The sequence below is a fragment of the Hemicordylus capensis genome, chromosome 1, assembly GCF_027244095.1.
Source record: "Hemicordylus capensis ecotype Gifberg chromosome 1, rHemCap1.1.pri, whole genome shotgun sequence".
NCBI lineage: Eukaryota > Metazoa > Chordata > Lepidosauria > Squamata > Cordylidae > Hemicordylus > Hemicordylus capensis.
Window position 1 is genome coordinate 201,696,832 of NC_069657.1, and position 27,926 is coordinate 201,724,757.

Below are 27,926 nucleotides of genomic sequence, written 5' to 3' on the forward strand. Positions count from 1 at the left end.
GGTGACTGTATTATTTGCCCAAAGACCATGCCTGGGGCACATATATCTACATTTATTACATATATTACATTTCATTAATATATTATTTATTTATTTAACTTACTTACTATTATTTGCATTATTAATATTTATACTTTACCCTATCTCACTGGCTCAGGATTTCGTCAAGTCAATTTCAACTCCTGGCACCCACAGAGCCCTGTGTTTTTCTTTTGGTAGAGTACAGGAGAGGTTTACCATTGCCTCCTCCCACGCAGTATGAGATCATGCCTCTCAGCATGTTCCTATATCGCTGCTGCCCGATATAGGTGTTTCCCATAGTCTGGGAAACATACCAGCGGGGATTTGAACCGGCAACCTTCTACTTGTTAGTCAAGCATTTCCCCGCTGCGCCACTTAAGGTGGCTATATGGCTCAGGATTACCTACAACATTTTCATCCAAGTTATATCTAGGCATCTAATATTTATAAATGTATTCCTAAATTATTGGTTCTCTCTGCTTCCTACTCAATGCATTACTGAATCTAGTTTATTTACCATGGTTTACCTTTTCTATCTATCTGGGTACCAGTGACATATGCTGGGAAACAGCCCAAGGCATGCATTAAGGAAAATGTGAAAATTTTCGCTTACCATGTGGACTGAGAAACTGCAACACCATCACAGGAGACAAAAATGGATTGCTACTCCTATCTTAAACAATGGGAGAAGTGTTCAGGCTAGCTGGCTGGGGCGAGGGTTGGTGTGCTCAAGGCATGCATTAAGGAAAATGTGAAATTGTTGGCTAACCATGTGGATGGAAAACTGCAACACTATCACTGGCTTTTAATAACTAGTTTGAGTTTTAATTTTAATGAGTTTTAACCTGATTTAAATGCTGTCAGATTTTAATTTATTATTTATTTACACAGACAGGTGTTATTGACTGGTTTGTTTTATCCAGACATCGACTCCTTCCCAAGGACGTGGGATGGCTGAATTTTATTATCAATGTTGTTACTGTTATTATAGATATCGTCACAGAATATAGGCTGTTCCCAGTAAAGTTGCTTTTTGTAATTGGCTGATGGTGATTTCTGTGGCCCCTATGGTGTTGAGGTGCTCTTCAAGGTCTTTTGGAATTGCTACCAGGGCGCCAATTACCACTGGGATTATTTGGGTCTTTTTCTGCCACAGCCTTTCAATTTCAATTTGTAGATCTTTGTATTTGGTGATTTTTTCTATTTCTTTTTCTTCTGTTCTGCTATCCCCTGGTATTGCTATGTTGATTATTTTGACTTGTTTTTCTTTCTTCTCGACTACAGTTATATCTGGTGTATTGTGTGGCAGATGTTTGCCTGTTTGTAATCGGAAGTCCCATAATATTTTTGCATCTTCATTTTCTACCACTTTTTCAATTTTATGGTCCCACCAATCCTTGGCTACAGGTAGCTTGTATTTTTTGCAGATGTCCCAGTGTATCATCCCTGCTACCTTGTCATGTTGTTGTTTTGTTATTTTAATGTGAACCACGCTGAGCCACTTTAGGAAGGGTGGTATATAAATTGAATTTAATTAATTAAATCACTGGAGACAAAAGTGGATTGCTAGTCCTATCTTAAACAATGGGAGAAGTGCACAGGCTAGCTGGCTGAAGTGAAGCCAGGTCTGCTCAATATTCTAGAAAACCTAGGACCTTAGAGTGTATAGACAGAGACCCTTCCACTTCCCCAACTCCCATCATCAGAGAAATAATATAATACTTCTATTTCCAGTGATGGGGTTAAAATAATTACATAGAAAGCTGTCTTATACATAGGAAGCTGCCTTATACCAAGTCAGACCATTGGTCCAAGCTCAATATTGTCTACACTAACCAGCAGTTTTGGGGGGCAACTTTGAACTTGCAGCAAAGCCTGCTGTGAGAAAAATGCCCAAAGTTTCAGATAGGAGTCTTTCCCAGACCTACCTGGAGATGCCAGGAATTGAACCTGGGACCTTCTGCATGCAAAGCAGATTCTCCACCACTGACCTATGGCCTCAGGATACAAAGCAATGGCAGGATAGAAAGCAAATTCTACTGAAAAAATAGCTCAATCCTGCTGCTCTATGTACAGTTGTTCCACTAATAGAGGCAACAGAACCTTAACAGTCTGCAAATCAAACCCCAGCTTCTAAAGCTTTTAAAAGCAAAAATAAGGACAAATATATAGCAATGATTTATCAGGGACAGATTCCTGATATTAGGGCTGCTCCTAATAAATAGGGACAGTAAAAGCATATGTGATTTGCTTTGTTTTTAATTAAAGCCTACATTTTAAATAAACTAATTAAACTATCAGAGTGCAGATCGGAGCCCAAGTACATGTTCATACATAACTATGACTCTTTGAGCCGACAATATCTATGCAGTTGCCCAATACTATCCATATATGCAGTTGTCCAATACTATCCATATTTACTCAGAAATAAGTCCTACTTCAATAAGATTTACTCCCATTCGTTTGTTCATAACCAGAACCTTCATTTCCCAATAAACAAAGCTCAGATGCCCAATACTGTTAAGACCACTTCCTGTAAAATGCTTGCCACCCATAAACCTGGTTACAGGCCATAGCTGCCTGGAGCTTTCCCAGACAACAGATTTTACCACAGGTTTTCTAAGAGGCTTTACTGCGAGTTTGAAGTTGCCCAGGAAAACCAACACAAAAAGTGAATTTTCTTGACTGACTGATTGATTAAGTCCCGTCAAGTTGGTATCGACTCTTAGCGACCACATAGATTCTCGACAGGATGATCTGTATTCAACTTGGCCTTTAAGGTCTCTCAGTGGTGCATTCATTGCTGTCGTAATCGAGTCCATCCACATTGCTGCTGGTCGTCCTCTTCTTCTCTTGCCTTCAACTTTTGCCAGCATTATGGACTTCTCAGTGGAGCTGGATCTTCGCATAATATGTCTGAAGTATGATAGTTTTAGCCTGGTCATTTGTGCCTCAAGTGAAAATTCTGGATTGATTTGTTCTATGAGCCATTTGTTTGTTTTCCTGGCTGTCCATGGTATCCTTAAAAGTCTTCTCCAGCACCAAAGTTTAAAAGTGTCTATACTTTTTCTATCTTGCTTCTTCAAAGTCCAGCCTTCGCATCCATAGAGTGTCATGGGGAAAACCACTGTCCGAATGATTCTAATCTATGTAGGTGTAGACATGTCCCTTTCCAAGGCCTTCATTGCAACCCTACCAAGTGCTAGTCTGCGACGTATATCTTGACTGCTGGATCCTTTACTGTTGACAGTCGATCCTAAAAGGCAGAAGCTATCCACCACTTCAATGTCTTCATTGTCAATTCTGAGGCTGGTTGCTGTACCCAATGTCATTAGTTTAGTCTTCTTTACATTTAGTTGTAGTCCCATTTTTTCACTGTGCTCCTTGACTTTCATTACAAGAGCTTGCAGATCATCCGCATTCTCAGCTATCATAAGAACATAAGAACAGCCCTGCTGGATCAGGCTCAAGGCCCATCTAGTCCAGCATCCTGTTTCGCACAGTGGCCCACCAGATGCTGCTGGAAGCCACAGGCAGGAGTTGAGGGCGTGCCCTCTCTCCTGCCATTGCTCCCCTGCAACTGGTACTCAGAGGCACACCTTTGAGGCTGGAGGTGGCCCACAGCCCTCCGACTAGTAGCCATTGATAGACCTCTCCTCCATGAAGTCATCCAAACCCCTCTTAAAGCCATCCAGGTTGTTGGCTGTCACCACATCCTGTGGCAGAGAGTTCCACAAGTGGATCACGTGTTGTGTGAAAAAGTACTTCCGTTTGTTGGTCCTAGACCTCCTGGCAATCAATTTCATGGAGTGACCCCTGGTTCTAGTGTTGTGTGAGAGGGGAAAGAATCTCTCTCTCTCCACTTTCTCCACGCCATGCATGATTTTATAGACCTCTATCATGTCTCCCCGCAGTCGTCTTTTTTCTAAACTAAAAAGCCCCAGGTGTTGTAGTCTTGCCTCGTAAGAAAGGTGCTCTAGGCCCCTGATCATCTTGGTTGCCCTCTTCTGTACCTTCTCCAGTTTAACAATGTCCTTGTTAATCAGAACTGTATCATCAGCATAATGCAAGTTATTGATGTTTCTCCCTCCAACTTTAAAACCATGCTCATCTTCTTCCAATCCAGCTTCTCTCAGTATATGTTCAACATATAAATTGAATAAAGGAGGAGAAGGTATACAGCCTTGTCTTACTCCTTTGCTAATCTGGAACCAGTCTGTTTCACCATGTCCCATTTGGACTGTGGCTTCCTGTCCAGTGTATAGGTTTCTCATGAGAACAATGAGATGTTCTGGGACACCCATTTTCCTAAGGATATTCCACAACTTGACGTGGTCGATGCAATTGAAGGCTTTTCTGTAGTCAATAAAGCACATATTGACTTCTTTGTGCTATCCTTTGGCTTTCTCAATTATCCAGCATGCATCAGCAATCATGTCTCTTGTTTCTCGGTCTTTTCTGAAACCAGCTTGAATATCCAGCATTTGCCTTTCTATGTAGGGCTCTAATCTGTGTTGAATGATCCTGACCATTATTTTGCTAGCATGTGAAATTAAGGATATTGTGCGATGGTTTGTGCAATCTCTTGAGTCTCCTTTCTTTGGTATATATATGTACACTGACCTCTTCCAATCTCTTGGCCACTGTGTTCTCCAAATTTGCTGGCATAGTTTGGTTAGAGCCTTGGCTGATTCTTCTTCTGTTGCCTGCCATATTTCTGTAGCTCTTCTATCAATTTCTGTAACATTCCAACTTGGTAGTGACTGGAGGAGTGCTGATCTTATTTCATCTTCCCATACTAGAGGTTCTTGCAAGTAGGGAATATCTTCTAGAGTATCTTGGATGTTGACCTCCTTGCTGTACAGATTTTCAATATACTCCTTCCATCTCTGTTTGATCTCCCCTGAATCAGTTACTATCTGTCTTTTGGCATCCCTTAACATATCAATTCGAGGTTGGAACCTCCCTCTGAGTTCAAAGATCTTTTGGAAAACGTGCCTTGTTTTTCTGTGTCTATTTCCATCCTCGAGGTCTTTACAGATGTCATTGTAGTACTGTTCCTTGTCTCTTCTAACAGCTTTCTGAAATTCCCTTCCTAAAGGAATTAAGTTCCTTCCTGGGGTCTTAATCTTTCTTGACTTTGGCTTCTCTCCTCTTCTTGGCAATTTCCACTGTCTGTTCTGACATGCATTTTGCTTTCTTCTATTTCTTGGTCTTTGGCAGTCTCTTTTCACGTGTGTCCTTAACAACTTCTTTGATTTCATTCCATAGCTCCTCTGGTTCCCTATCAATGAGGTTCAGAACTTCAGAGTGGTTCCTGATGTTCTCCTTGAAAATGGTGGGTACATTCTCAAGGCCATATTGTGGAAGCTGGATAGCTTTGTTTTTCCGCTTTAGCTTACCCCATATATAAATCAGGCTACACTCTAAAGCATGATGAAAAACCCAAATTTTGTGTGAAGTCCTCCCCGATAGCTTGCAGGGATATATGGACGCATGCCCTCCATTCCGGAGGAGATGAGAACTAAAACTCCTGTGTGAAAAACTTCCTGTTCTTAGTAATCAGTAGGTTCTGCTTGTCAGTGCAATTAATGTAGAGGAAGCAACAGTAATGCCTTCTGTACAAAAAGACTAGAGCGGGGAGAGGGGCATAAAGAAACTACAGCTCCATAATGCCCTGGGTTCTCTTCATATATGGTGGACTTCTGAATCACGTCAACTACTGTATAGCACTCCTGAAATTGTATGAATGGAGGACATTAATGGCCATCTGGTACAGGTTGTTAAATTATATTGCTTTAAAGAGTGTGGAACCATTAATGCTGAACTGTTCTTGATTCTGCTGTATACTGCCCTCAACAGATAAAGGAGAGCTTGAGATATTTGCTTGGGATACTTTGGGTTCATTAATAGGTATTAATAAACCCCCCAATGAGGCATGAGAATGCACCTTACAAATATACAAACCACAAACAGTAATAAAATAGTGTGTGATCAAGAATGAACATTTCTAATATATGCTCATCTTTTTCTATTTTTCTCCATTTTTTCCTTTATAAATAAATAGTGCAATAAATTCTGTGTCATCTCTGTAGAGCTTTTAACCAACCTCTTGTTCATAATTTTTCAAATTATCCCCTGTGTTTGTGATGTCTGCTCTTCAAAATGCGTACCTCTCTCAAAGAGTAATTGGTACTACTGGAATACATCCAGCACTGTCAGCTGTTATCTGTTTATTAAGAGCTGCTGGATAAAATATGTCTTCAGATCTTTCTCGTACATTGTGCTTGCCTCTCAGGACCTGCTTTTAACAGCTCTTTCATACTGGAAGAAGCACAGTACTTAGCCTGCTAATCACTAATGATTACCTTGTACAATAAAACACATTTCCTGTCTGTCCATGATTTTCTTTTATGTAGATGGCCTCATCATCAAGAAACACCCAGTTTAAAGAACATCTAAGATGTGGTAATCTGTCCAGTTGTTGTATGGTTATAGCAAGTGCCAAAGGCTATAATCTATGTGCACTATACCGTCAGGAGCTATGTGTTATAATGAATGTGCACTAATTATTCAGACAGTATACCGTCAATGTCAACCCACTATAAACATGAGGCAAAAAATTTAGGCCTGAACTACACATGCAATAGAATCACAGGGATAAATACCAATGAGAAGGATCTCAATATATGTGTAAGCTATTTCCTGGTTCATTTTGGAGCAGCCATTTTTAAATGTTGCCTGGGCAAAAGTAAGAGCTGGCCATAGAGATTAATAGGAAAATCCAGAATTTTGACATGTGACTGGGCATCATCATCCACCCATCCCCCAAAATAAAAGTTGCCAGCAAAGAGAGGCATTCATGCTCTATTTCAGAGGAGTTATTTCATGCCAAATCAACACAATTTGGCACTTGAGGATTGGATCATAACTATGGATTTTATTGAAACTTTGAAGAGTGGTTATAACATGTTGAAATCATTTCAATGAAATGTATCTATAGCTATATGTATAGGGGTATAGTATAGCAGATTATTATTAATTAGTAGTAGGTAGTAGTAGTAGTAGTAGTAGTAGTAGTAGTAAGAGTCACAAACTTCCAAAAACATTTCTCATCTTTCTTCTTACCTGGATGGTTCTCATCTTTTTAACCATAAAGTGAGATTTGCTCAACCTACAACAGTAATTAAGGATTTATTTTGAAGGTCAGGGTCTCTATCAAAAATGTAGAGTGTTGTGTGCTAAAATCAGCAGAATTGCAGCAGTAATTTATGGTCAAACATTTTGGGGTTTCCCCAAATTTTCAGGAATGTCACCTATTAGTTGTTGGAGAAAGGACCCTGGCGGCATCAGCTCTCAGCAGCAATGTCTCATAGTTACCACTGGGGGGGGGGGTGTAGGGTCATGGATAAAAGTCCTCTCCTCTTTGTTCTTCCAGGGTTAGTCTCCATTTTGTCACTCCAGGAATGGCTGTTTGTTTTTTGTCGTAAACCTGTCAGGCTAATCTTGCGCTATGTATCAGCCAAAGCGTGAAGCAGAGAAAGGGTCAAAAGGAGAATGTTAGAGCCAGGCAGTAAGCAAATTCCAAAAAACACAGTCAGTCCGAGTCGTCAACATATGCAGTCAGTCAAACCAAGTCCAAGTCAAAATCCACAGCAGGGTACCAACGATCTGAAGTCAGAAGCACAGTGAAAACAAACAGGAACACAGCTGGGTCGCTCACCAAAGCCCGACGTTGCTACCAGCAATGTGAGTGAGGCGAAGCCATCTTAAATAGGCTGAAGCCAGGTGCTCTCAATCCTGAGTCTCTGAGTCAGCAGTTCTTCTTGTTAGTCGAGCCGTTCTGCGTGTGTGCCTCTTTATCTCCTTCTGTCTCTTTGACTGATGCTGTTCTGTACCTGAGATTGGCTGCGCTTCCCCCAGAGTAGCTGACGTACTACGATTTGTTTCTATTTCAACCTCCCATGCATCGGTCCTGCTTGCCTCTGCAACTTCTTGCCTTTAAGACTGCTGCACTCCCTCCTCCTCCACTGTCACAGTGCCTATTTCTTCCTCATCCTCGGTGTCAGATAGCATGCCCCTGACAGTTTTGGTCTCTCTCTTTAGCCATGAGCTACAGCTGAAAGTAAGCTGCAGGCTTTTTCACATTTGTTTGTAACCTTTTCTTTAAATAAATTCTTGTTGTTCTCCAGTCCTAAAGAACTGTCTCAAGACCTCTTGCTTTGCTGCTTTCTCACCAAACTGGTTTTGCTCTGCTATTTGGCGACTGAACTGCCATTCTTCCCCTACATTATCTTCTATCTGCAAATAGATTCAGTAATGGCTTTGGTAATGTCCATTCACCTACCAGTGATCAGTTCACCCAAAACATTTTATTATGATATTCTCATGATGCTTTGGGCTGCCAAATTTCTGAAAATGCAATAATCCTCACTTCCAAAGGGAAACCCACCAAGAATTCTGCTATCTGAAACACTGATGTTTTCCAACCAAATGGCATGAAATTTTCAGACATTATACTACTCTATGAAGGCATCATAGAGCCAGCATGTTGTAGTGGTTAGAGTGCTGAACTAGGACAGGGGAGACCCGAGTTCAAATCCCCATTCAGCCATGAAACTTGCTGGGTGACTCTGGGCCAGTCACTTCTCTCTCAGCCTAACCTACTTCACAGGGTTGTTGTGAGGAGAAACCTAAGTATGTAGTACACCACTCTGGACTCCTTGGAGGAAGAGCGGGATATAAAATGTAATTTTTTAAAAAATCATGTCTATCAAATTTCAAAGGGACTGGATACAAGGACACAATCTCACAGGGGGCTGTAAAAGGTACACAATAGTACAAGATTTCCATTGATTTCAATAAGAAAGATCCAGCAGTTTTTCTCCTGTGTGTAACATATGTATTTTCCATCCTACTGCTCTGAAATTTCTAGGTATCATACAACCCTTTTAAAGTATCAAACCTTCCAATCTAAGACACTGCAGGAAAATATTTCTCATTTTACTGGCAATTTTAAAAGGTGAACAACTAGTACAAGTTTTACATTGGTTTCAAAGCAGTAGCAGACACTCAGCAGAGTGTGAGGAAAGGAGCAACAGCAGCATAAGTGAGTCAAGGCAGAGGAAAGAATGATTTAGGCATCATAAGGTGGGTGCCAGTGGAGCAGCATACAGGGCTTATTAAGCATCTGTTTCAGACAATCCACTTCCAGTTTTTCCTGAAAATTCAGCTTGTGTGTCACTCTATAATGTAGAATAAAGTGGCAGAATCTGCAGGGAGGTTAACATGGATTTTATTGCATCTGCAGGTGGGAGATGCCATTATTCTGTGGTCCCTGAAACACAAAACCAAACCAAGAGGACTGATGGGTGGCAGTGGCTGTAGCAATAAGGATCTGATGGCAGTCTCATTCAGATACAAATGTCTGAAATCTCAAAGGCAGAAAAGCCACCAGGACAGAGGAACAAAACAAAAAAAAGGGCAAGTGGGAAAAGGGTTAAGCACTCTCTCCCTCTTCTGCTTCTCAGTTCCCAACTGCAAATTCCAAAAGCAGTTTTTCTAATAAAAAAGGCAGGTGGCATTGGATGACTCTTACATGCATTTGCAAATAAAATATAGTTTGGCCCTAAAGAGATTACAGTCTCCATACACTTAAGATTAGAGAGCAAGCCCTGCAGGTCATGTTCCCCAGCCCAGCTAAGGGCCCTAGCTGCATGGATATCCATAAAGGGAATCAAGTATCATGAATACAATTCTCCATCCTGATCCAGCAGTTCAGGTTCTGTGTGTGTAGCTCTGCAAAATAAACTTGTGTCACACTATAAATTCTTCAGGACAGGAAGCTGGATTTCCCACAGATACACACACACACACACACACACACACACACACTCTTACTTTCTCCTCCCTGCATAACAGCTGATCAGTGGGGCTCAAGCTTCTCAGAATAATTATATTATATTAATTATATTAATGTCATATTGTTTTATCGTATTAATTCAGAGGCATAGTCACAATTGAACAAGCTGAGACAAATATCCCTGGGCCCTATAGGAGGTACCCCTCACTGGCTAGATGTAAGCTTGCTCTCTATGCTCTCCTTCACAACTCTCTTAAAAAGAAGACAGGAGGGAGCAAGGGTCCATCTTTTATCCCAGGACCACCCCAGTCTTTACGCCTCTGTGTGGATTGCTTTACTATTTTTGTGAGCTGCCCTGAGCAGTATTGCACAGGAGGAGTGGGATATAAATATTTTAAATATGTATTTTAAAAAAACAAAAGTATATTGGAATGAGGCAAGGTTTGACAACTACCAGGCTCCAGGGAACCATGGCACCTAGAAAGTTGACTGTGACATCTATAAGAGGAAAGCCAGAAGTAGTGTTATTTGTCTTAGGGAGCTCTGATTCTGTTCTAAGTATGTTACTTTTAAAGGGGATAAAGAGAAGCACATTTGCCCTCCCCCCATAATATCTGTCACTAAGTCTGGTAATTTTGTCAAGTGTCCATTGCCTGGCTTCTAAATTTTGGGGCTGGCTCCTAGATCCAAACGAAATTGGCTGAAGCCAAAGAACATGGATTTCAGGGAACCTTCACATTTCTCTTTATAAATGAACATTTTTGTTGATCTGGAATCAGTTGGGCTCAATAGCAAGAAAAACTGCCTTCCTGCAATTGTAGGCATCATTCAGGACCTAGGTGTATCAGAGTTTGCTGTTACCAAGTACTGAGTGTTTTCTAACCTCTTTTACTTCAGTAGAATTTCAAGCCATTCCATATGTCACTAAGAACAATTCACAGTGAATCAATAGTAAGGCCCCTTCATTGATTTCAATGACAATCTGAACAGGCTCCAAGGAAGGAAAGCAGATGGTTGAAAAAACAGTGACAATTTCATCCGATCTTGTCCATTTTACTGTGGAACACTCAATATTAAATACTAATACTTGCTCTAAAAACATGTTTGTGTTCTGAGATCTACTTAAAAGAAAAAATGAGCTACTAATATTTGCTTACTGAAAGCTATTATCTTATGAAGAAGCATCCCTGCTGCACATCTGAGCTTTCAGTTTCAATGTGGCCATTCTTTTCTCCCATATATAAGTAGGCTCAAATATCATCGCTTTTTTCTCCACATCCTTTTTCTCTTATTCTGGCAAAACACAGAGGACACCTTTTCTGTTCATAGTTGATCAATCACCTTCATTCACCACTAGTAGTACTGTCAAAAAAAAAATCACCACAACTGCTATAAATTGTTAAGTAGCCTATTGTGAGCATTTACAATGATCTGAAAGGAACCATCTGTTGCTTGATTCTGTTTGCTCAATACCAGTGTCTTTCTAGGCCCCTTTATTCTTCATACACAATTAAAATGAGCAGCAGTCCCCCCTTGTATAAATAATATTCAATTGTCATACATCTACCAGGGACGAGAGTATAAATTGAGGCTTACTGAAAGTCTTCTAGCTAACAAGAGCAAGGTCAACATCTTCTTTGCCACTTACTACTTTGCCACTTACAAAATTAATACTTAAGAAGATGCAGAGTGTGGAGTTCATGGATTTCTCAATAACAAAACAGACCACACAATAAGCAATTTCCAGACAGGAAGGAACATAGCATTTCTAAAACACACGTGTCACTGTAATTCAGCTCTAAATCCTAGGCTCCATGCATCCCAGCTGGAGGGCAGACTACTAACAAGAGTCCTATTCACATGTTACGTTCAATACACATACAGTAGCACACTTCCTACCACACATTTGAGGGACCTGTACCCAGGTTCACCTTTAAAACACATGTACTGTACAGTCATTTTCACAAAGATCACATACATGTGTAAAGAAACTTGCATACACGTACAATATAATGTCTGAACAGGACTTGAGTCCCCAATCCTAGCGCAGGCCTTAAGAAATTTTCTTTGGCTCTAGAAGCCAGCCCCAAGGTTTGGGGGCTAGATAATGAATAGTTGACAAAATTAATGGACTTGGTGACAGACATTGTGGAGGGGGAGGGTAAATGGACATCTGTATCCTTTTTACTAGTACTTAGAAGAAAAATGGGACTGCCTGGGACAAATATAGATTTTATTAAATAACTCCACCTCTGAATATTCTAGTCAATCGCCATGGTTAAAATTCTAGGTGTCATGACTCCCTGGTTCCTGGGATCTGTCAAGCCCTGCTCTAGTGGATCCTGGAGCTATGCCAGTATCAGGGAATCTGCAGAATGCCAGGATTATGCCTGTGTAATGATACACCAGCATGACACTGCTGATGCAGGATATAATAAACCTGGGCAGTGGGAGTGAAGCAAGATCTGTTTATGATCCTAAGCTTCCTCAGTCCACAGCACTGGTCTCTCCAATAGTTGCATTGGCAAAAGCAGTGGTGTAGGTCAATAAATTCCCTTTGAAGTCAAAAGAGATTCTCCCTCACCTCCTCCTACTCTATCAGTACAGCCATAGTGGAGTACAGAATTCTGACTGCAGTCAGTCACAGCACACCCATAACTGAATATAATTCCTGTCAGGGAACGCATAGATGATAAGGTATGTGACAGCGAACTATACCATTCTGGCCTCATGTCATGTGAACACAGAGCACATCAAGGGGAATTTTGGTGATGAGAACTTGGCACATGAAGGAAGCAATTTGTACAGTCTGGCTCCAGAACAAATATAAGAAACATAAATGGCTAATTCTCTTCTCAGACAGAAGCCTTACAGGCTGAGGCATATGATATTTGTTTGTTTAAAGCTTTAGATCCCACTTTTTTGTTTTGCAAAATTTAAAGTGGCTGACAATAAAAGATTAAAAGACAGCAAAAGAAATACATTATAAAAGAAAATCGCAGCTTGCATGATGCACAATGTTACGGAACCATAATGCTGTGCCCAAGGATTGCTGTGGACCTCTACGGAAACCCAACACTATTCAGAAGCAGCAGTTGCAGAAGGAGCATTTCAACAGGTTTCCCTATTAACGTTTTAAAGAACAACCAACTTACCCCTTAAGGGCTGCCGGGTCGCTCAGCTTTCCTGCTTCTGTTTGTCTTTTTTATGGGTGTATTTTATGGTTTTCATTGTTTAACTGATTTTAAGGTTTTGAATGTGATTTTTTTGGAGTTTTACTGTATTTCAAATTTTGTAAAACTGCCTTGGAATGTCTTATGGAAGGTGGTATAAAGATTGAACAAATATTCACAACCATGGAGGAAATTGCAGAACCACTGCTTCCGCAACTGCTGCTCCAGAAAGTATCAGAGCTGCCTTAGAAGCCCTGGGGCGCTGCGTTATGACTCCTCAGCAGTGTGCATCATATGAGCCAACAGCTTTAACACATCCAAGAACAAATATAAGGAACATAAATGGCTAATTCTCTTCTCAGACAGAAGCCTTACAGGTTGAGGCATATGATATTTGTTTGTTTGTTTGTTTGTTTGTTTGTTTAAAACTTTAGATTCCACTTTTTCGCTTTGCAAAATTTAAAGCGGCTAACAAAGAGCAAAACATTAAAGAAAACTCACAGTGGGCAGAAACAGCTCAAAATATACTGAGGAAACCTGATCGAATAAGAAGGTTTCAAGTCTTCATTTAGAAGTGATCAGGTGGCAGCCAGGAGTTCCAGAGAGAGGGCACTCTCGCCAAAAGGTCTCACTCACACTTTACTACCAGCTGAACTTCAGTAGGCAGCAAGGCAACAAGAGAGCCTCTCTAAATGATTTTATCAGGCCATATGATAATCCATGTACCACTCCCTCTGACTGGCTCTGACACCACCTTTCTGAAGTGTGCCTGTGGCTCCTCCCCACTTTTTCTGGCAAGAGACCAAATCCATGAATCCACTAAGCTACAGCTCCTTTTGCACCTTTCTCAAGGTATATGGCTGTGCCCTTGGCCTGTAATCTGTACTCTCCTATGACCTTGGCCACTAGGAGATTACAGATGCCCCTTGCGTGACCTTTTATCTAGGTTCCTGTGATTGTGAACTGCTGTGTGAAGTGTGATGTAATTGTTGCTGACTGATCATAGGAAAGGTAAGTGTAGGTTCAACTTCCTGCTCCCCCTCACAGGATTTAAATATCCATCTGGTGGGTTTCCCATGCAAGTGCTTTATTCCCCCTGAGTTATTGGGGAAGTGCAGTTGCAGTTCCTATTGTGACTTCTCCTAGTGATGATGGCCACCAGCTTGGGTGGCTTTAAAAGGGAATTCTAGAAATTCCTGGAGGACAGGTCTACTAATGGCTGCTAGTCTAGATGGCTGTACGTTTCCTCCAGGTTGAGATAGAATGTCTCTGAATACCAGTTGCAGCAGAGCAACAGCAGGAGTGGGGGCATGCTGTCATCTGGTTGTGGGCTTCCCAGAGGCATCTGGTGGGCTACTATGGGAAACAGGATTCTGTATGAGATAAGCCTTGGGCCTGATCCAGCAAAGTTCTTCTTATGTTCTCCTGGTGTTACCCTTTGCCTCTTGAATGAAAGCTCCTGTCCACCCCAGGAGCATTGTTTCCCCATCATGCTGTAAATTCCTCACTTGGAGATTCTCTACTCATGCCTTTGGCCAAGGGAGTTGTGGATCTAGCTAGGCATTGTGCTGGCCTATCCACCCTTCCTCCCGCTCCCTTCCCAGTGTATCTGTGTCAAAAGTGATGTTGTTTGCGAGCAGGGGTAAAGGGGAATTTGAACCGTCATCTACAAGGATCCCTGGACTTTGTTAATAATTCGGCTCATACTGAGTGCATCGGAGTGGTTCACACTGCTGAGAAACCACTCCAATATGGTCCCTATGTATGTGGTGTGGTAGGGTGATGTTATGGAAGCATTTCCCCATTGCCACACATGGATTTGCCCCTTCCATAAATGGCTGATGTAAGGGCATCATTAGTATGCCCTGTCATGATTACTGCATATCAGTGGCACTGCCATAGTCACTGTCTGTCAGTGTTACTACATTCTGGCTCATTCTGATATTTTCTCTCCTTATATCACACTTCATGCAATATTATGTTGGTGTACCCTGTGCTTCATAAAACCTTGAGCCTCATGTTATCCATCATTGTGATGGCCAGATGCCATCAAAGATGTATGAAGAATGGAATAAAAGAAATTAAAATGCTATGGTGCAAATCAGTGATTGACCCTCAAAGGGAATATTCTGTGCAGTCCTTTGTATTTTTAAAGAGGAATTCAAAGGAAGAAAATGATGTGACAATGAAGACAAAATTGTTTTCGTAAAGAGGCTAGTTTGAATATGATAAAAGATACTTTAAAAACTATATGCCTATATACACATTATAGAAATGCACATACAAACTGTGTACAGTGAATACACATTTGGATCTGTATGAACATACAGTTATTCAAACATTAGGTTGAATGTATGTACAGCAGTACACTTCTTATCTGTATCCTACATTTCAAGGAGTCTGTAACCAGGTTCATTTTTAAATAAAACACATGTACAGTCAGTACCATTGCTGACCGCAATAATATTGTCCATTCTCCCAAGTTAGCCTCTTGTGAGGAACTGTGATGCTTGTACTAATCATAAAGCACAGACTGTGACAAACAAACGAAGAAACTGAGCACACAACGTGATTGGATGGAAGCTCTCTAGTGGCTACCCACAACAATGGAGAGCCAACCCCTCTACTGTCACCAGTGCTGGCGCTGGAATCTTACTGCTTTTAATCACTGGGCTCAGTCTTCAAACACGTAATAAAAAGAGTACCTTTGAGTGCTCTTCCCTCACCACAGGGCAGCCCTGCAACCTCCCTTTGTAGGCCTGGGAATGGGAAACTAAGAAGCTCAGAGAACCAAGCTTGTTTGATTGTAGAAATTAGGCATCAATTCTCCTTCCTATTCTACAGGGACTCTCGTTGGTAACCACAATGAATCAGACATCTTTTTCTGATGTAGAAATGGCACAACTCAGGCACAACTCAGTCCTCAGGATTATGTTTCAGAGAGGAAAAGAGAGAAATCTGTCAATTGATCAAGGGTTTGACTTGCAGAAGAGAAAAGCAATACTGATAATGATCACATCTTTCTCTTGCAAAGTGAATCCCTGGTCAATTTCAAAGTCCATAGCTCTTTGCATGGCTTAAAAAATAGCCTTGATCCCTAAGTCCTTAAAAGACTGAAAAATCCTTAGTGAGAGATGTGCCTTGCTCCAGTTTTAGAGATGGAAAGGACATATGGCTGGATCCTCAGGCTCAGACTCCACATCAGTGACCTTGTTGTAGGAGTCAGTACCTCAGGGCTGAACATCCAGTGGATGAATGTGATGCTGATAAGGTTTAGTAAAGATTGTATTTTGTCCTGGATCTTAAATATAAGTATTTCACAGCCCATCTTTTCCCACAGAGCAGGGGTTCCCTGTTGTTCATGTAGGACTCTTCAAAACTCCAGAAATAAATATGCGAAGTGTTATATTATTGCTTCCCTTAAATCAATACATGTCCATCTTATTTGCTGAAACTGTACATTCTATGGCAATGACTTGCCCTATGCTAGTGCATAGACTAGTACCTTCTTATTAGACAGAGAACCCCCTTTTTAAGTCCACAAGCATTCAGCTATAGAAAATCCACAATGTGGTATATTGTGTGAGAACCGACAATTTTGCCTAGTATTTGCTTCATACTATTTGCCAAAATAAGGAATTATATGAGAGAATGGTAATGGTTGAAATAATTAAATTTACTTCCAGGTAAAAATCTAGAACCTCATCCAAATACACAAGTTATTTCTCTCCTACCAGACTCACCCTAGCAGAACAAGCGAGCTAGTGACAGTGTCCTCTTCTCTCCTCCTTACACTTAAGTGACCATATACAAAGCCTTTTACAGCATCTCAGTTTCCTTGTGTATGTTACTGTAACCCCAAAAGCTTTAATCACCAAGGAAATCATCTCAGTTCCCAGCAGCTGGGTTGATTTAATATCTTCCCTACTCAACAAATCCCAAGTGCCAGCTGATGCCAGCAAAAGCATGTATATACAAAAGAGAAGCTAATCTTTGCATCTGGCAGATTGCTTGGTTGGTGTAAGATGCCAGGGAGGTTGTCTTGGATCAGAGCATGCAACCGTCAAAACCCAATGACTTACCTCTGGCACTACCAGTTTTCTGCCTCCTCTACAAACTTGCCTCAACTGTTACAGTGCAAGGATGCCACCAAAATGGCAGTAATCTCCACTGGCCCTGCAGGTCAACCCTAGCTTATCTAGGTCTATAAAGATTTGGCCTCAAAGCTGGCCCATCAATCTCTAAGCAATCCATCACTACAAGTAGCAGCAGCAGACTTTTCTTGCCTTGCCTTGCCTTGCCTCACCTCATCTTGCCTGACTGTCCTGGCCCTGGCTACAACTCTGGCCCCTCGGGCCCTGGTGTAATCGTTCCAGTCTTGGCTTGGCCTGTTGGAATATGTCCTTATCTCAGCAGCCAATAACTGAGAGTTGCCCCTGCTAAAGCTTTACTGTGGACCTGAAACAGGAGATTTTGAAATAAAAGGCAGGTATCGTGAAGTTCTGAATATTGCCTTGAGGATTATGGTCATGCAGATGTTCTCTAAAATTAGCCTTGCCGATTTTCCATCTGAAACTAACTGAACAATTCTATCTGTTCAGCTATTAATCTTCAAAAGCCAGAAAAGTGCTAATAATTGTAAGGATAGGTACAGTAATAGGACCCTTATCCATATACTATTACCAACACCCACTTTCCAACCTGTGTGGATACCATGCTGGGTTCCACATTATTTGAAAGTTCAGAGTTCCAGACTGGGGTGGGACAGAGGGAGAATACAATCGCTCTACATTATGTAAAATTCATGGATACATTCATAAGGAAACAAAAAGTAAATTCCTTCTCTTGTAAGAATACATTTTGAATAATAAATCTATTTATTTATGAGTTTAGACAGCTCTATTCACAACCCTCAGTCTCTATTTTCCACCATCACCCCCAAGCCCAAATCCTCATCCTGAAACTGGATAAATTAATACTGCTGTTGACTTATACAAATAAAAGTAATCATAAGACATTAAAATTCAGAGAAAAGGAGAGGGAGTGCACATCAAGAACAAGGATGTTAGTTAACAGGAGGACAAATATTTTATTATGCTTGGAGGTTATGTAGAAACTCTAATAGAATGTATTTCACAAATCAGAAAAGGAACAACCATGTTCAAGAGGATGCTAGCATAGTTAATGAACAGAGTCAAGGAAACTTTAAAAGCTAAGACTTCTTTTTTAACATAAGGACAAGAAGGAACATAAATTCTGGCAAAACAAATGGAAGCCAAACAATAAGGCAGTATAAAAGAAATGAGGACCATATTGCTAAAAAAAATAAATAAAACCATTTATTTATATACATCAGAAGCAAGAAACCATTAGGGAGGTGGTTGAACCAGTAGACAGCAAAGGCATGAAACAATTGCAGGAGTAGGGCAAGAAAATTGCACAAATTATTTTTATCAGTCTTCAGTGAGGAAGATACCTATGCTTAAAATACTTTGTAGGGAGAGTATCAGAAAAACTTCATCAAACAGAGGCAAACAGAGTAGGGATGTGCACGAATATCTTTGGCGGGGGTAGTACTTTAAGGGCAGGGGAGGGTGTACTCACCCCTCCCGCCGCATTTCCCCCACCGGCACTCCATTATTTTTAAGCCCCTCAGGGTGACAGCATTCCTCCCTGCTGCCTCGTTCCCCCCATTGGCCAGAAGTGGCCGGAAGCAGCAAGCGCGCTCCCTGCTGCTCCCTACACGATGGGTGCACATGCACGTGCTACGTCTGGCCACTTCCGGCCGATGGGCAGAATGGGGCGGCAGGGAGGAATGCTCCGTTATTTTTAAGCCCATTTATTTATTTGTTTGTTTGCTTGTTTGTTTTTAAGCTCCATTACTTTTAAGCCCCAGGCAGGAATGCTCCATTATTTTTAAGCCCCTCAGGGCAGCAGTGGTCCTCCCTGCTGCCCCGTTCCCCCCAGCGGCCAGCAGTGGCCGGAAGTAGTGAGCGTGCGTGTGCCTGTTGCGTGTGTTCGCATGCCCATCTGCCGTGCACACACGCACGATGGGCACACACACACACGCTACTTCCGGCCACTTCCGGCCACTTCCGGCCGATGGGGGGGACGGGGCAGCAGGGAGGAATGCTGCCACCCCGAGGGGCTTAAAGATAACGGAGTGCTGGTGGGGGAAATGCGGCGGGAGGGGTGATTACACCCTCCCCCACCCTTAAAGTACTACCCCCGCCAGCACCAAAACATTTCGGAGGCCTTTATAATGGCCTCCGAAACGTTTCGGGCACATGCCTAAAACAGAGTCCCACACACTCTGAGTGACACCCCACCCCAAAAGACTACAGGCTTGGGAAATTCAGTTAATTCTGACCAGTTGAAACTAGCAGCTCCAAGTATCCCAGGAGACAGATAATAATGAGTCCAAGCTGAAACCCAGACTAGAAGACATATCAAACAGCATGTATCACTGAGACTTCCATCTCTGAGACTAGCTAAGGAAGAAAAATTACAAACCTAAGTGGCTTCCGATTAGACCCCACTGATACTCCAGGAAGAGATGGGGCAGTAGGGTTGGCTATGAAACCTTACATTTGATACCTGGATTTGATACCTTGATGCTGCTGATGCAACACCTTTACTGATCAGCTCCTTGTTTATAGACTCTAGCTCTAACTACCATGCTGGACAGCTCCCCTGCTATCTTAGCAAGCTTGCCCTGAAATAAGCTCCTTGCCCTGTTGGACAGCTCCTCTGCCTCACCAGGAACTTTTACACACAGCAGGCTTTACAGCAAACTCAAAGTTGTTCCAAAATACCATCACAAATAGTTGATTTTTTAAACCAAATATAGATCAGGCTACACTCTAAAGCACAGTGAAAAACCCAAATTGTGTGTGAACTGCTCCCTGATAACTCACAGGAACTTCGGGGTAAATCTGGCAGATATGTGAACACACCCACTCCATTCCGGAGAAGATGTGAGTTAAAGAGCTTTAAAAGGTCTGTGTGAAAAACTTCCAGCTGAGAGAGGATCCAAGCCTTACATCCGTTATATTGCCAGGAATGGGATGGTTGGTAACTAGTTTAAAAAGAACAGGAAGTCTAGAATAGGATTAAACTGATTGTTCTCAAAACAGAGAAAAGTAAGAGTGGGATCAAATAAGGACTGGTAGCAAGATCAATGCTATATAATGTTCATCAGTGATCCGCAGTCTGAGGTGAGCAGTGAAGTAGTCAAGTTTGCAGGTCACACCAAATTATCCTGAAAACCCAAGCTAATTACAAAGAGATCCAAAAAGAACCTCTCCAAACTGGGTGAATGAACAACAAAATGACAAACGAGGTTCAATGTAAATAATTTTAATATGATGCATTTATCACTACATGTAAGTGGACTGGAGATGACTAACCAGAGAAGAGGGTTTGGGAGTAATGGTAGATAACTCAATTACAGGTGAAACTCGGAAAATTAGAATATCGTGCAAAAGTCCATTAATTTCAGTAATGCAAATTAAAAGGTGAAACTGATATATGAGACAGACGCATTACATGCAAAGCGAGATAAGTCAAGCCTTAATTTGTTATAATTGTGATGATCATGGCGTACAGCTCATGAAAACCCCAAATCCACAATCCCAGAAAATTAGAATATTACATGGAACCAAGAAGACAAGGATTGTAGAATAGAACAATATCGGACCTCTGAAAAGTATAAGCATGCATATGTATTCAGTACTTGGTTTGGGCCCCCTTTGCAGCAATTACTGCCTCAATGCGGCGTGGCATGGATGCTATCAGCCTGTGGCACTGATGAGGTGTTATGGAAGACCAGGATGCTTCATTAGCGGCAATGCAGCTCTTCCGCATTGTTTGGTCTCATGTCTCCCATCCTTCTCTTGGCAATGCCCCATAGATTCTCTATGGGGTCAGGTCAGGCAAGTTTGCTGGCCAATCAAGCACAGTACACTGTATACTTTTCAGAGGTCCGATATTGTTCTATTCTACAATCCTTGTCTTCTTGGTTCCATGTAATATTCTAATTTTCTGGGATTGTGGATTTGGGGTTTTCATGAGCTGTACGCCATGATCATCACAATTATAACAAATTAAGGCTTGACTTATCTCGCTTTGCATGTAATGCGTCTGTCTCCTATATCAGTTTCACCTTTTAATTTGCATTACTGAAATTAATGGACTTTTGCACGATATTCTAATTTTCCGAGTTTCACCTGTAGAATGTCAACTTAGTGTGTGAGATCAATGAAAATGCATGCTAGGGTTTGTTAGGAAAGAGACTGAAAATAAAATCGCCAGTACTGTAATGTTTCTATATAAATCTATCATGCAATCAACATCTGGAATACTGTGTACAGTTCTGCTTGCCCATCTCAAAATATTGTAGAGTTCCAAAGGAGGAAGAAAGGGTAACAAAAATGATCAAAGAGTTAGAGTTCCTTTCCTATGAGGAAAGGATAAAGCAAGTGAGGATTTTTTGTTGTTGTTTATAAAAGAAACAGCTATAGAGTGGGAGGAGTGTTATAAAATAATGCATAGTGTAGAGAATATTGATAGATTTTTTTTACACAATGCATATTTAGCTTATGGAATTCACTACTATAAAAGATGGGTCACTGGCCTAGATGGCTTTAAAAGTGGATTAGACAAAATCATGAAGGACAGATCTATCAGCAGCTATCACCTGCAATAGCTAAATGGCATCTCCAGTTTCAGAGAGAGCATGACCCTGAATTCCAGGTTATGAGAGACAAACATCTGGAGAGGGATCCCCCCGCACCCCGCATGCCCTGTTTGTAGGCTTCCTGGAACCATCTAAACCACCAGGGCTCTTTTTGTGATCCACTTAATGCAGACTCTCCCCAGTGAGACTCTCCTGAGTGTGACGATCCAGAGTTTGGGAGGAGAAGAGAATGGAGGAATTCTCATAAAATGTTCACCTGTGGATCTTAATTTATTTATTATTAGTCGAGGAAATGACATTATTTACTCAGATCTCTTTACACCTATAGATCAAATGAGGCCATAGCTCAGAGGCAGAGCATCTACTTTGCATGCAAAAGATCTCAGATTCAAAGACTCCTGCCTGATGTTCCTCATTTCAGATTCCAGCTCAAGAGTAACATTTCTCTCTACTAGTAAGAAAAGGCAACTAGGACTTCCTGATGCTCCTAACAGCTGTTTTCAAAGAATGGGGTCTCAGTGACTTGTCTCTATCGTGTTCACTATTTCCTTCTTAGAAAGTGGAGAGTTGAGACAGAGGCTACCTGATAAGTGTAGTGGGAATCGCAACCCAAGTCCCAGTTTGTCAAGCAGCCACTCTAAATGGCATCCACTCTGTACAATATCATTGCCAATGTGCATTCCAACAAAAGCATTACGGCAAGACCACTGTTGAGCCTTTCTCAGCCACTTACTCAAGATAACAGTTTTACTCCAATTAACTGGTTCACATTTACTACTGCAACCTGGCTTCCTGTTAACGATCAGGAGAAGCTCCTTCTCTTCTTTTGTTTTATACTCACAAGCGGAGATACCCAAGTACAAAATCCATGCCTGGCATGTGAAATTTGGCAGGATGTATGTATGTAGGGATAATTGCACTTGTAGTGAACAGGAAAGAATCAGATCTTTGTGTGTATTTCAAAGTAATATTTGTAGGAATTGTAACACACATACTCTGTTCAAAAGTCATGTACTGCATGTATATTTTGTACTCAGCCAGATGAGCTCATGCACAAAAATGAACATAAGAAGTGACTCTAATATGGATTAGATGCCCCATAAAGGCACATTCACTGAATCACTGTGTGTTACTGAGTGCTCTTTTTTCAGCCTGGATTTGTTCACTGCAAATGGGTAGCCTACATGACTCATAAATGAGCCCAAAACATGTGATGCATGCACCTCTACAAACCTGCCTTGTGTAGACCAATAGTATCATAACATTGTGATCAATGCTTGAAATGGATAAGGCCTGGGGCAGGGGGCATCTATCCATCTAAATATTTGATGTTGGTGCCGAAGAATGTTGGCTCCCCCCCCCTCGCCTTCCATGCAGGCAGCCAATGACAAAGGATTTGATTCAAATGAAATTCTAGAATTAGAAAATAGGTGCCCAGCTCAGGTGATAAATGGTGTGTTTATATGTGATGTTTGTACCTCACCCATCCTCTGAGGAGGTCAGAGACCCATTTTAGTGTGGGAAGAAGCTGCAGAACTTCCAGCCAGCAGTACCATCTTTTCACATCTCTGAAGTCACAGAGGGGAGTAACACTGGGCTTAACGCAAGCGTTCAGAGGTGACTACTGTGTGGCTTCCTCTCTTCAGAATTCCCTAGCCATGAACCAAAGGAGTTCAGAAAAATCCATTCTTCCCTCTCTCTTTAAACCATTCTTACCCTAAATTTGGTAGGATGCTTAAAGCGATCCTTCTTTGACTTTAAAAAAAAATGTCAAAAGGCTTTTATTATTTTCTTTAGCACATTTATATCCCACCTGTCTTCTCACATAGAACTCAAGGCTGCATACACACAAGTCCTCCCCTTCAGGCAGTGATCAGAGACAGAGACCTGTAAAGTTGCTGCATCAGGAGCTTTGAGACCATGCCCTGAGGCCTGACCTTTGAATGTAGGTGTGAAATCATGAAGGGTCCACTTCCCATGCTGCTTTACGAATTTAGGTTTTGTTCTGACCAACTGGCCTTAGAGTTTTGATTTGTAACTGCTTTACTGTTATGACTTGTCTTGGCCATAGTGTAAGCCGCCTGGTGAGAGCGGATTGGCCAAAAGGCGGGGTAGAAACAAGACACGCAAGACAACAACAGCTAGCGATCTTGGGGGCCTGGCCTTTGCAAAGTTCCTACCTGGTAGGCGTCGGGGATGTTGACAGTCTCGCCGTGCTCCGCCACATAGCCGATGATCCCTTTGCCCCAGGGCACCTGCACCTCGTTGGAGTTCTCGGTGCAGTAGCAAGGCAGCAGAGGGGTGCCGGCGTGCACGTCGAAGACCTTGGAGACGAGGCTCTTCTTGCCAGCGGCGGCGGCGCCTTCCACCAAGAAGAGGGAGCCCCTGTCGGCGTCCACCATGAGGCAGACGAAGATGAGGATCTTGTAACTGAGGGTGCTGAGGTCCAGGTCGTTGGAGATGTCCTTGACGAGCTCCAGGAAGAACTGCCGCTCGTTGTGCTCCCTGAGGTGGCGCTTGTAGTCCAGGGCGGTGGGAGGGTACTGGGGCAGGTTCACGCGGGACTCCAGCAAAGCGCTCAGGATGTGGGCCGTGGTGGGCGGCAGGGAGCTGGCTTTCCTCAGCAGCGCCCTCCTCCTCACGCTGCTCAGCGGCTCCTGCGCCCGGGCATGGATGTGCTCGTCATAGGTCAGGTTCACGTGGATGGCCTTGGAGCGCGCGAAACTTTTCCTCAGCTCTTTCTGCGACGCCCGACGCTGCAGCCCGCCGGCCGCAGTCTCAGCGCTCGCTTGGCTGCCCCAGCTGAAGCGGGAGCTGCTGGCCAGCGGCGAGCTGCTGCCGCTCTGCCGCTCTTCTGCCCCGCCAGAGCCGGCAGCCGCTTCTTTGCTGAGGGGAGAGCTCTTCCTCTTCAGCCACTTCTCCACCAGCTCCGGGTGTCTGTCGAGGAAACTTTCCACTACAGCGAAGTCCAAACTCGTGGTGGTGGTGGTGGCGGCGGCGGTGGCTGAAGCAGCGGACATGGTTCCTCCTCGGCTTCCACGAATCCTCCTCCTGCGGCTTCCCTTCTCGCCTGGCAAACTTTTGGCGCCACGCTCTAGCACCTACTTACGCCACAATCATAAAACAACAACAGCCATAAGGAGGAGCGCCGTTGCACTTTTGCCGCCTGCTACTGGAGGACGTCCTAAGAAGAGGAAACCATGGCTGGCTAGAAGTCACTCACTCACCACGTGGTATCTCAGCCGGTGCCCGCCGGGCCGGGGCTTCTCGCCCTCTCCTGGAGCAGAGGGAGACACCAGGGGAACTCGCAAAGCAGAGCCATCACTAGCCGCCTTGGACAAGTCTCTCTCTCTCTCTCTTCTTTTTCTTCCTTTACTACCCCATTCCGATCCCCTTCCGTCCTCCCCAAGGGCTCCTATCCTTCTGTCTCGATCCCAGCCCGGTCCCACGCCGCCGCTCCACGCAAATAGATCCGGCGGGCTGCTCCCGTCCTCTCCCTCCCAGTTACTCTAAAGGGGCTGCTGGTGTTTCTCTGGAGATGCACGTCAAAAGCGCCCTGCTTAACTGCTGCTCCTGCTGGCGGCGGCTCCTGCGTAACCCAGCCGCTGGACCACTAAGAGGCAGGGAGGGGAGGGAGGACGCGTGAGCAGAGGGAGGGGGCGGAGGAGGCAGAGCGAACGCCGATGTTGGGGAGAGTCAGCAGTAGCGTCCGGGCTTGAGGCGATCATGTCGACGTTTGCTCCTCCTTGGTGTGTGAGCCTGGCTGCAGAATGAATGGGGGTTTGGGGATGGGCAGATGTGGGGGTGAGGGCGGTTGTGTACAGTATGAATCTCTCTCCCCTCCCTCCTTCTCTTCACAAAGCCTGAACGTAAATTTGTGAGGGGGGTGGGGGGTCACACCATTGTATTGGTTAATGGCTTGAGAAAGGAAGTATCAACGCATTCCAGGTCTTCCATTAACAAATGCAAAATGCTGCTGGGCTGCTGCTATTGATTGTCATGGGATGTATACTTAAGAGTCTTCGCTTGTGCATGAGAGAAAAGCAGTTTAAAAAGATGTTCTCTCTGTGTGTGAGTGTGTAATTAGTGACCACGTGTCCTTTTGTTTGAGAATGTGACATCTGTGCCCATGTCCGTCAGAATTTTGCTTTCAAAGACTTCTTTTCCTCAGAAGATTATTTACTTAGAAAAAATGAACATACCTCCTCCTGATCTGGAAGTGGAAGAGCCTTAAGTGTACACTCCGATTCTAAACACGTTATGGGCCCTGTTGAGTGTAATGGAATACAGAAAGACAGCAATCCTAGCCATACGTTTTGAGTAAACATATTAGGGGATGACGGGGTGCTAGGCATAGGCTTAATGGGAGCTGCTGCGTTTTTGAGAGTTGGAGGAACTGGCAGGAAGGTCCCCCTCCCCCCCCCCGGTCGCCTTGCTCATTGTATTGCTATGGTAAGCGTATTACGTCAGTTTAGAAACCGCAAACGAATTATATCTTGTTCCTTCCACGAAGAGGGGATCCCTCGTGCAACCCGATCCTTCCTATGCAAGCGAATTCAACTGGATTTACTCCCAAGTAAGTATGTATATTCAGCACGGTTTGACTCGTTTGGGGCGGAATGGAAGGAGGGCTTGAATGGCAAGATTAGGGAGCATTCAAACACATGGTGATAACGTATAATCACAGAGAGATGCGCACTTCTAACTATGCCGGTTGACGCTTACTCTGGGGAGTCTCCCCCGAAGCGGCTGCGCACGTGGTCGGCTTTCCATGGAAATGTGAGGGTCTCAAGGTCCGATTAGGAAGAAGGAACAGCAAACACACGCGGCATCCGTGCCGCCGCCTCCGCCGTCTCCTCCTCCTCGTCGTCGTCCTGCAGCATCAGCCGCCAGACGAAAATCCGACCGCATCCACCGAGACTGACTGGTGTGAGCTATTTTTATGCACACGTGGAGGGGCACATTTCATGGCTGAACCGGTGCCTACGCAAAAATGCTGGGGAACCTCAAGTCATGGATCCCAGCACGTGAAAAACGTCTGTGCAGTGGGCGGCTTGAATGAAAGAGGCTTCAAAAATTCATGAATGGGAGATGTCCTGAGAAGCCGCCTCTGTAGGGGAGCCTCCTTTCCGCTGGAGTTGAGGCCTCACCTCCGTTGGGATCCGTTTGAAGTCCTCCTGTGGGGCTGTTTGAGGGATTGGTCTGGACTTCAAACGGATCCCCAAGAGGGTGGAGGAGAAACCTTAACTTCAGCGTGGGCTCAGCACCGGGACCTGTTTTCAGAGCCATGGCTCTGTCGTGGAACAGATGAGGTTGTACTAACGAACGAAATATGAGCATGTGCAGAGTTCCTTTCCCTTATCTACCATAACCAGCTCTCATAATCTGAGATCAGGGTTTTAGGGCCCTCGGGGCAAAAATAATTTCACCAAGGCTTGCGCCTCGCAAGGACACAGCTTTATAAATTAAGCAAGGGACGGGAGTCCAAACCGAATACGTTTGAGTGAGAGTGTGTGTCTACAGGAAGACGAGCGGATCTAAGATAGACACGTAGCATTTGACTACGGGGCGGGGGTGGTGGTCGAAATGAGGCTGAGTTTTCTAGTCCTTGCTTGATGTACAGTACAGTACATTGATTTGCCCTCCTTACTGTCGTCACTGTAGGTAGGTAGGAGGAGCCGTTCCGTTCCTGACGATCAGATCGCATAAACCTTGACAGAAACCATAATTGAAACAGACAAAGGAACAGGCTCTCTCCAAAGAATCTGACCTAAATTTCCGTCCTAGATTATAACGTTGAATTTAGCAAAAGGACAAAAGAACAAGAATCAGTTTCTCAACACAGCTCTGTTTGCTGTTTGACTGTAGATCTACCTTTGACCTGGCTTCTACACCTATCCTGCCTATATTGCTAAAAGGAATTTCTATTCTATTCTCTCGCGCTCGCTCTGCAAAATAAGAGGGTTTCACGCTGACTGATGATGGCTTTTCATTGAGAAATAGCACCTCGTGAAGAGCAGAAACTTGTCAATTGCGAACGAAAGCGAGCGAGGGAGAAGACTCTCGCTGGCTGAGCATGCGTGGTGGAGAGAGCGGAGCGGTTTAATATATACACACAATTTGCTGATGCTATATTCCTGAGAGATGCTGAACTCGTGGGGGAGAACGCTCT

The 27,926-nt window shown here is 43.3% G+C and overlaps 1 protein-coding gene across 9 annotated transcripts in view; it reads right to left on the reverse strand.

The window, feature by feature from the left end:
- The window catches only part of PDE11A (phosphodiesterase 11A), a 299,742-nt gene extending 274,479 nt beyond the window's left edge, over positions 1–25,263 (reverse strand). For all 9 annotated transcript variants that reach the window (XR_008310873.1, XR_008310875.1, XR_008310874.1 and 6 more), the window contains exon 1: positions 23,935–25,263. Coding sequence is in view for 3 of the 9 variants with exons in the window: in XM_053268425.1 (XP_053124400.1) it covers positions 23,935–24,774 (840 nt within the window). In the remaining 6 variants the exon portion in view is untranslated. The remainder of the gene's footprint in view (positions 1–23,934) is intronic.
- Positions 25,264–27,926: the final 2,663 nt, after the last annotated feature.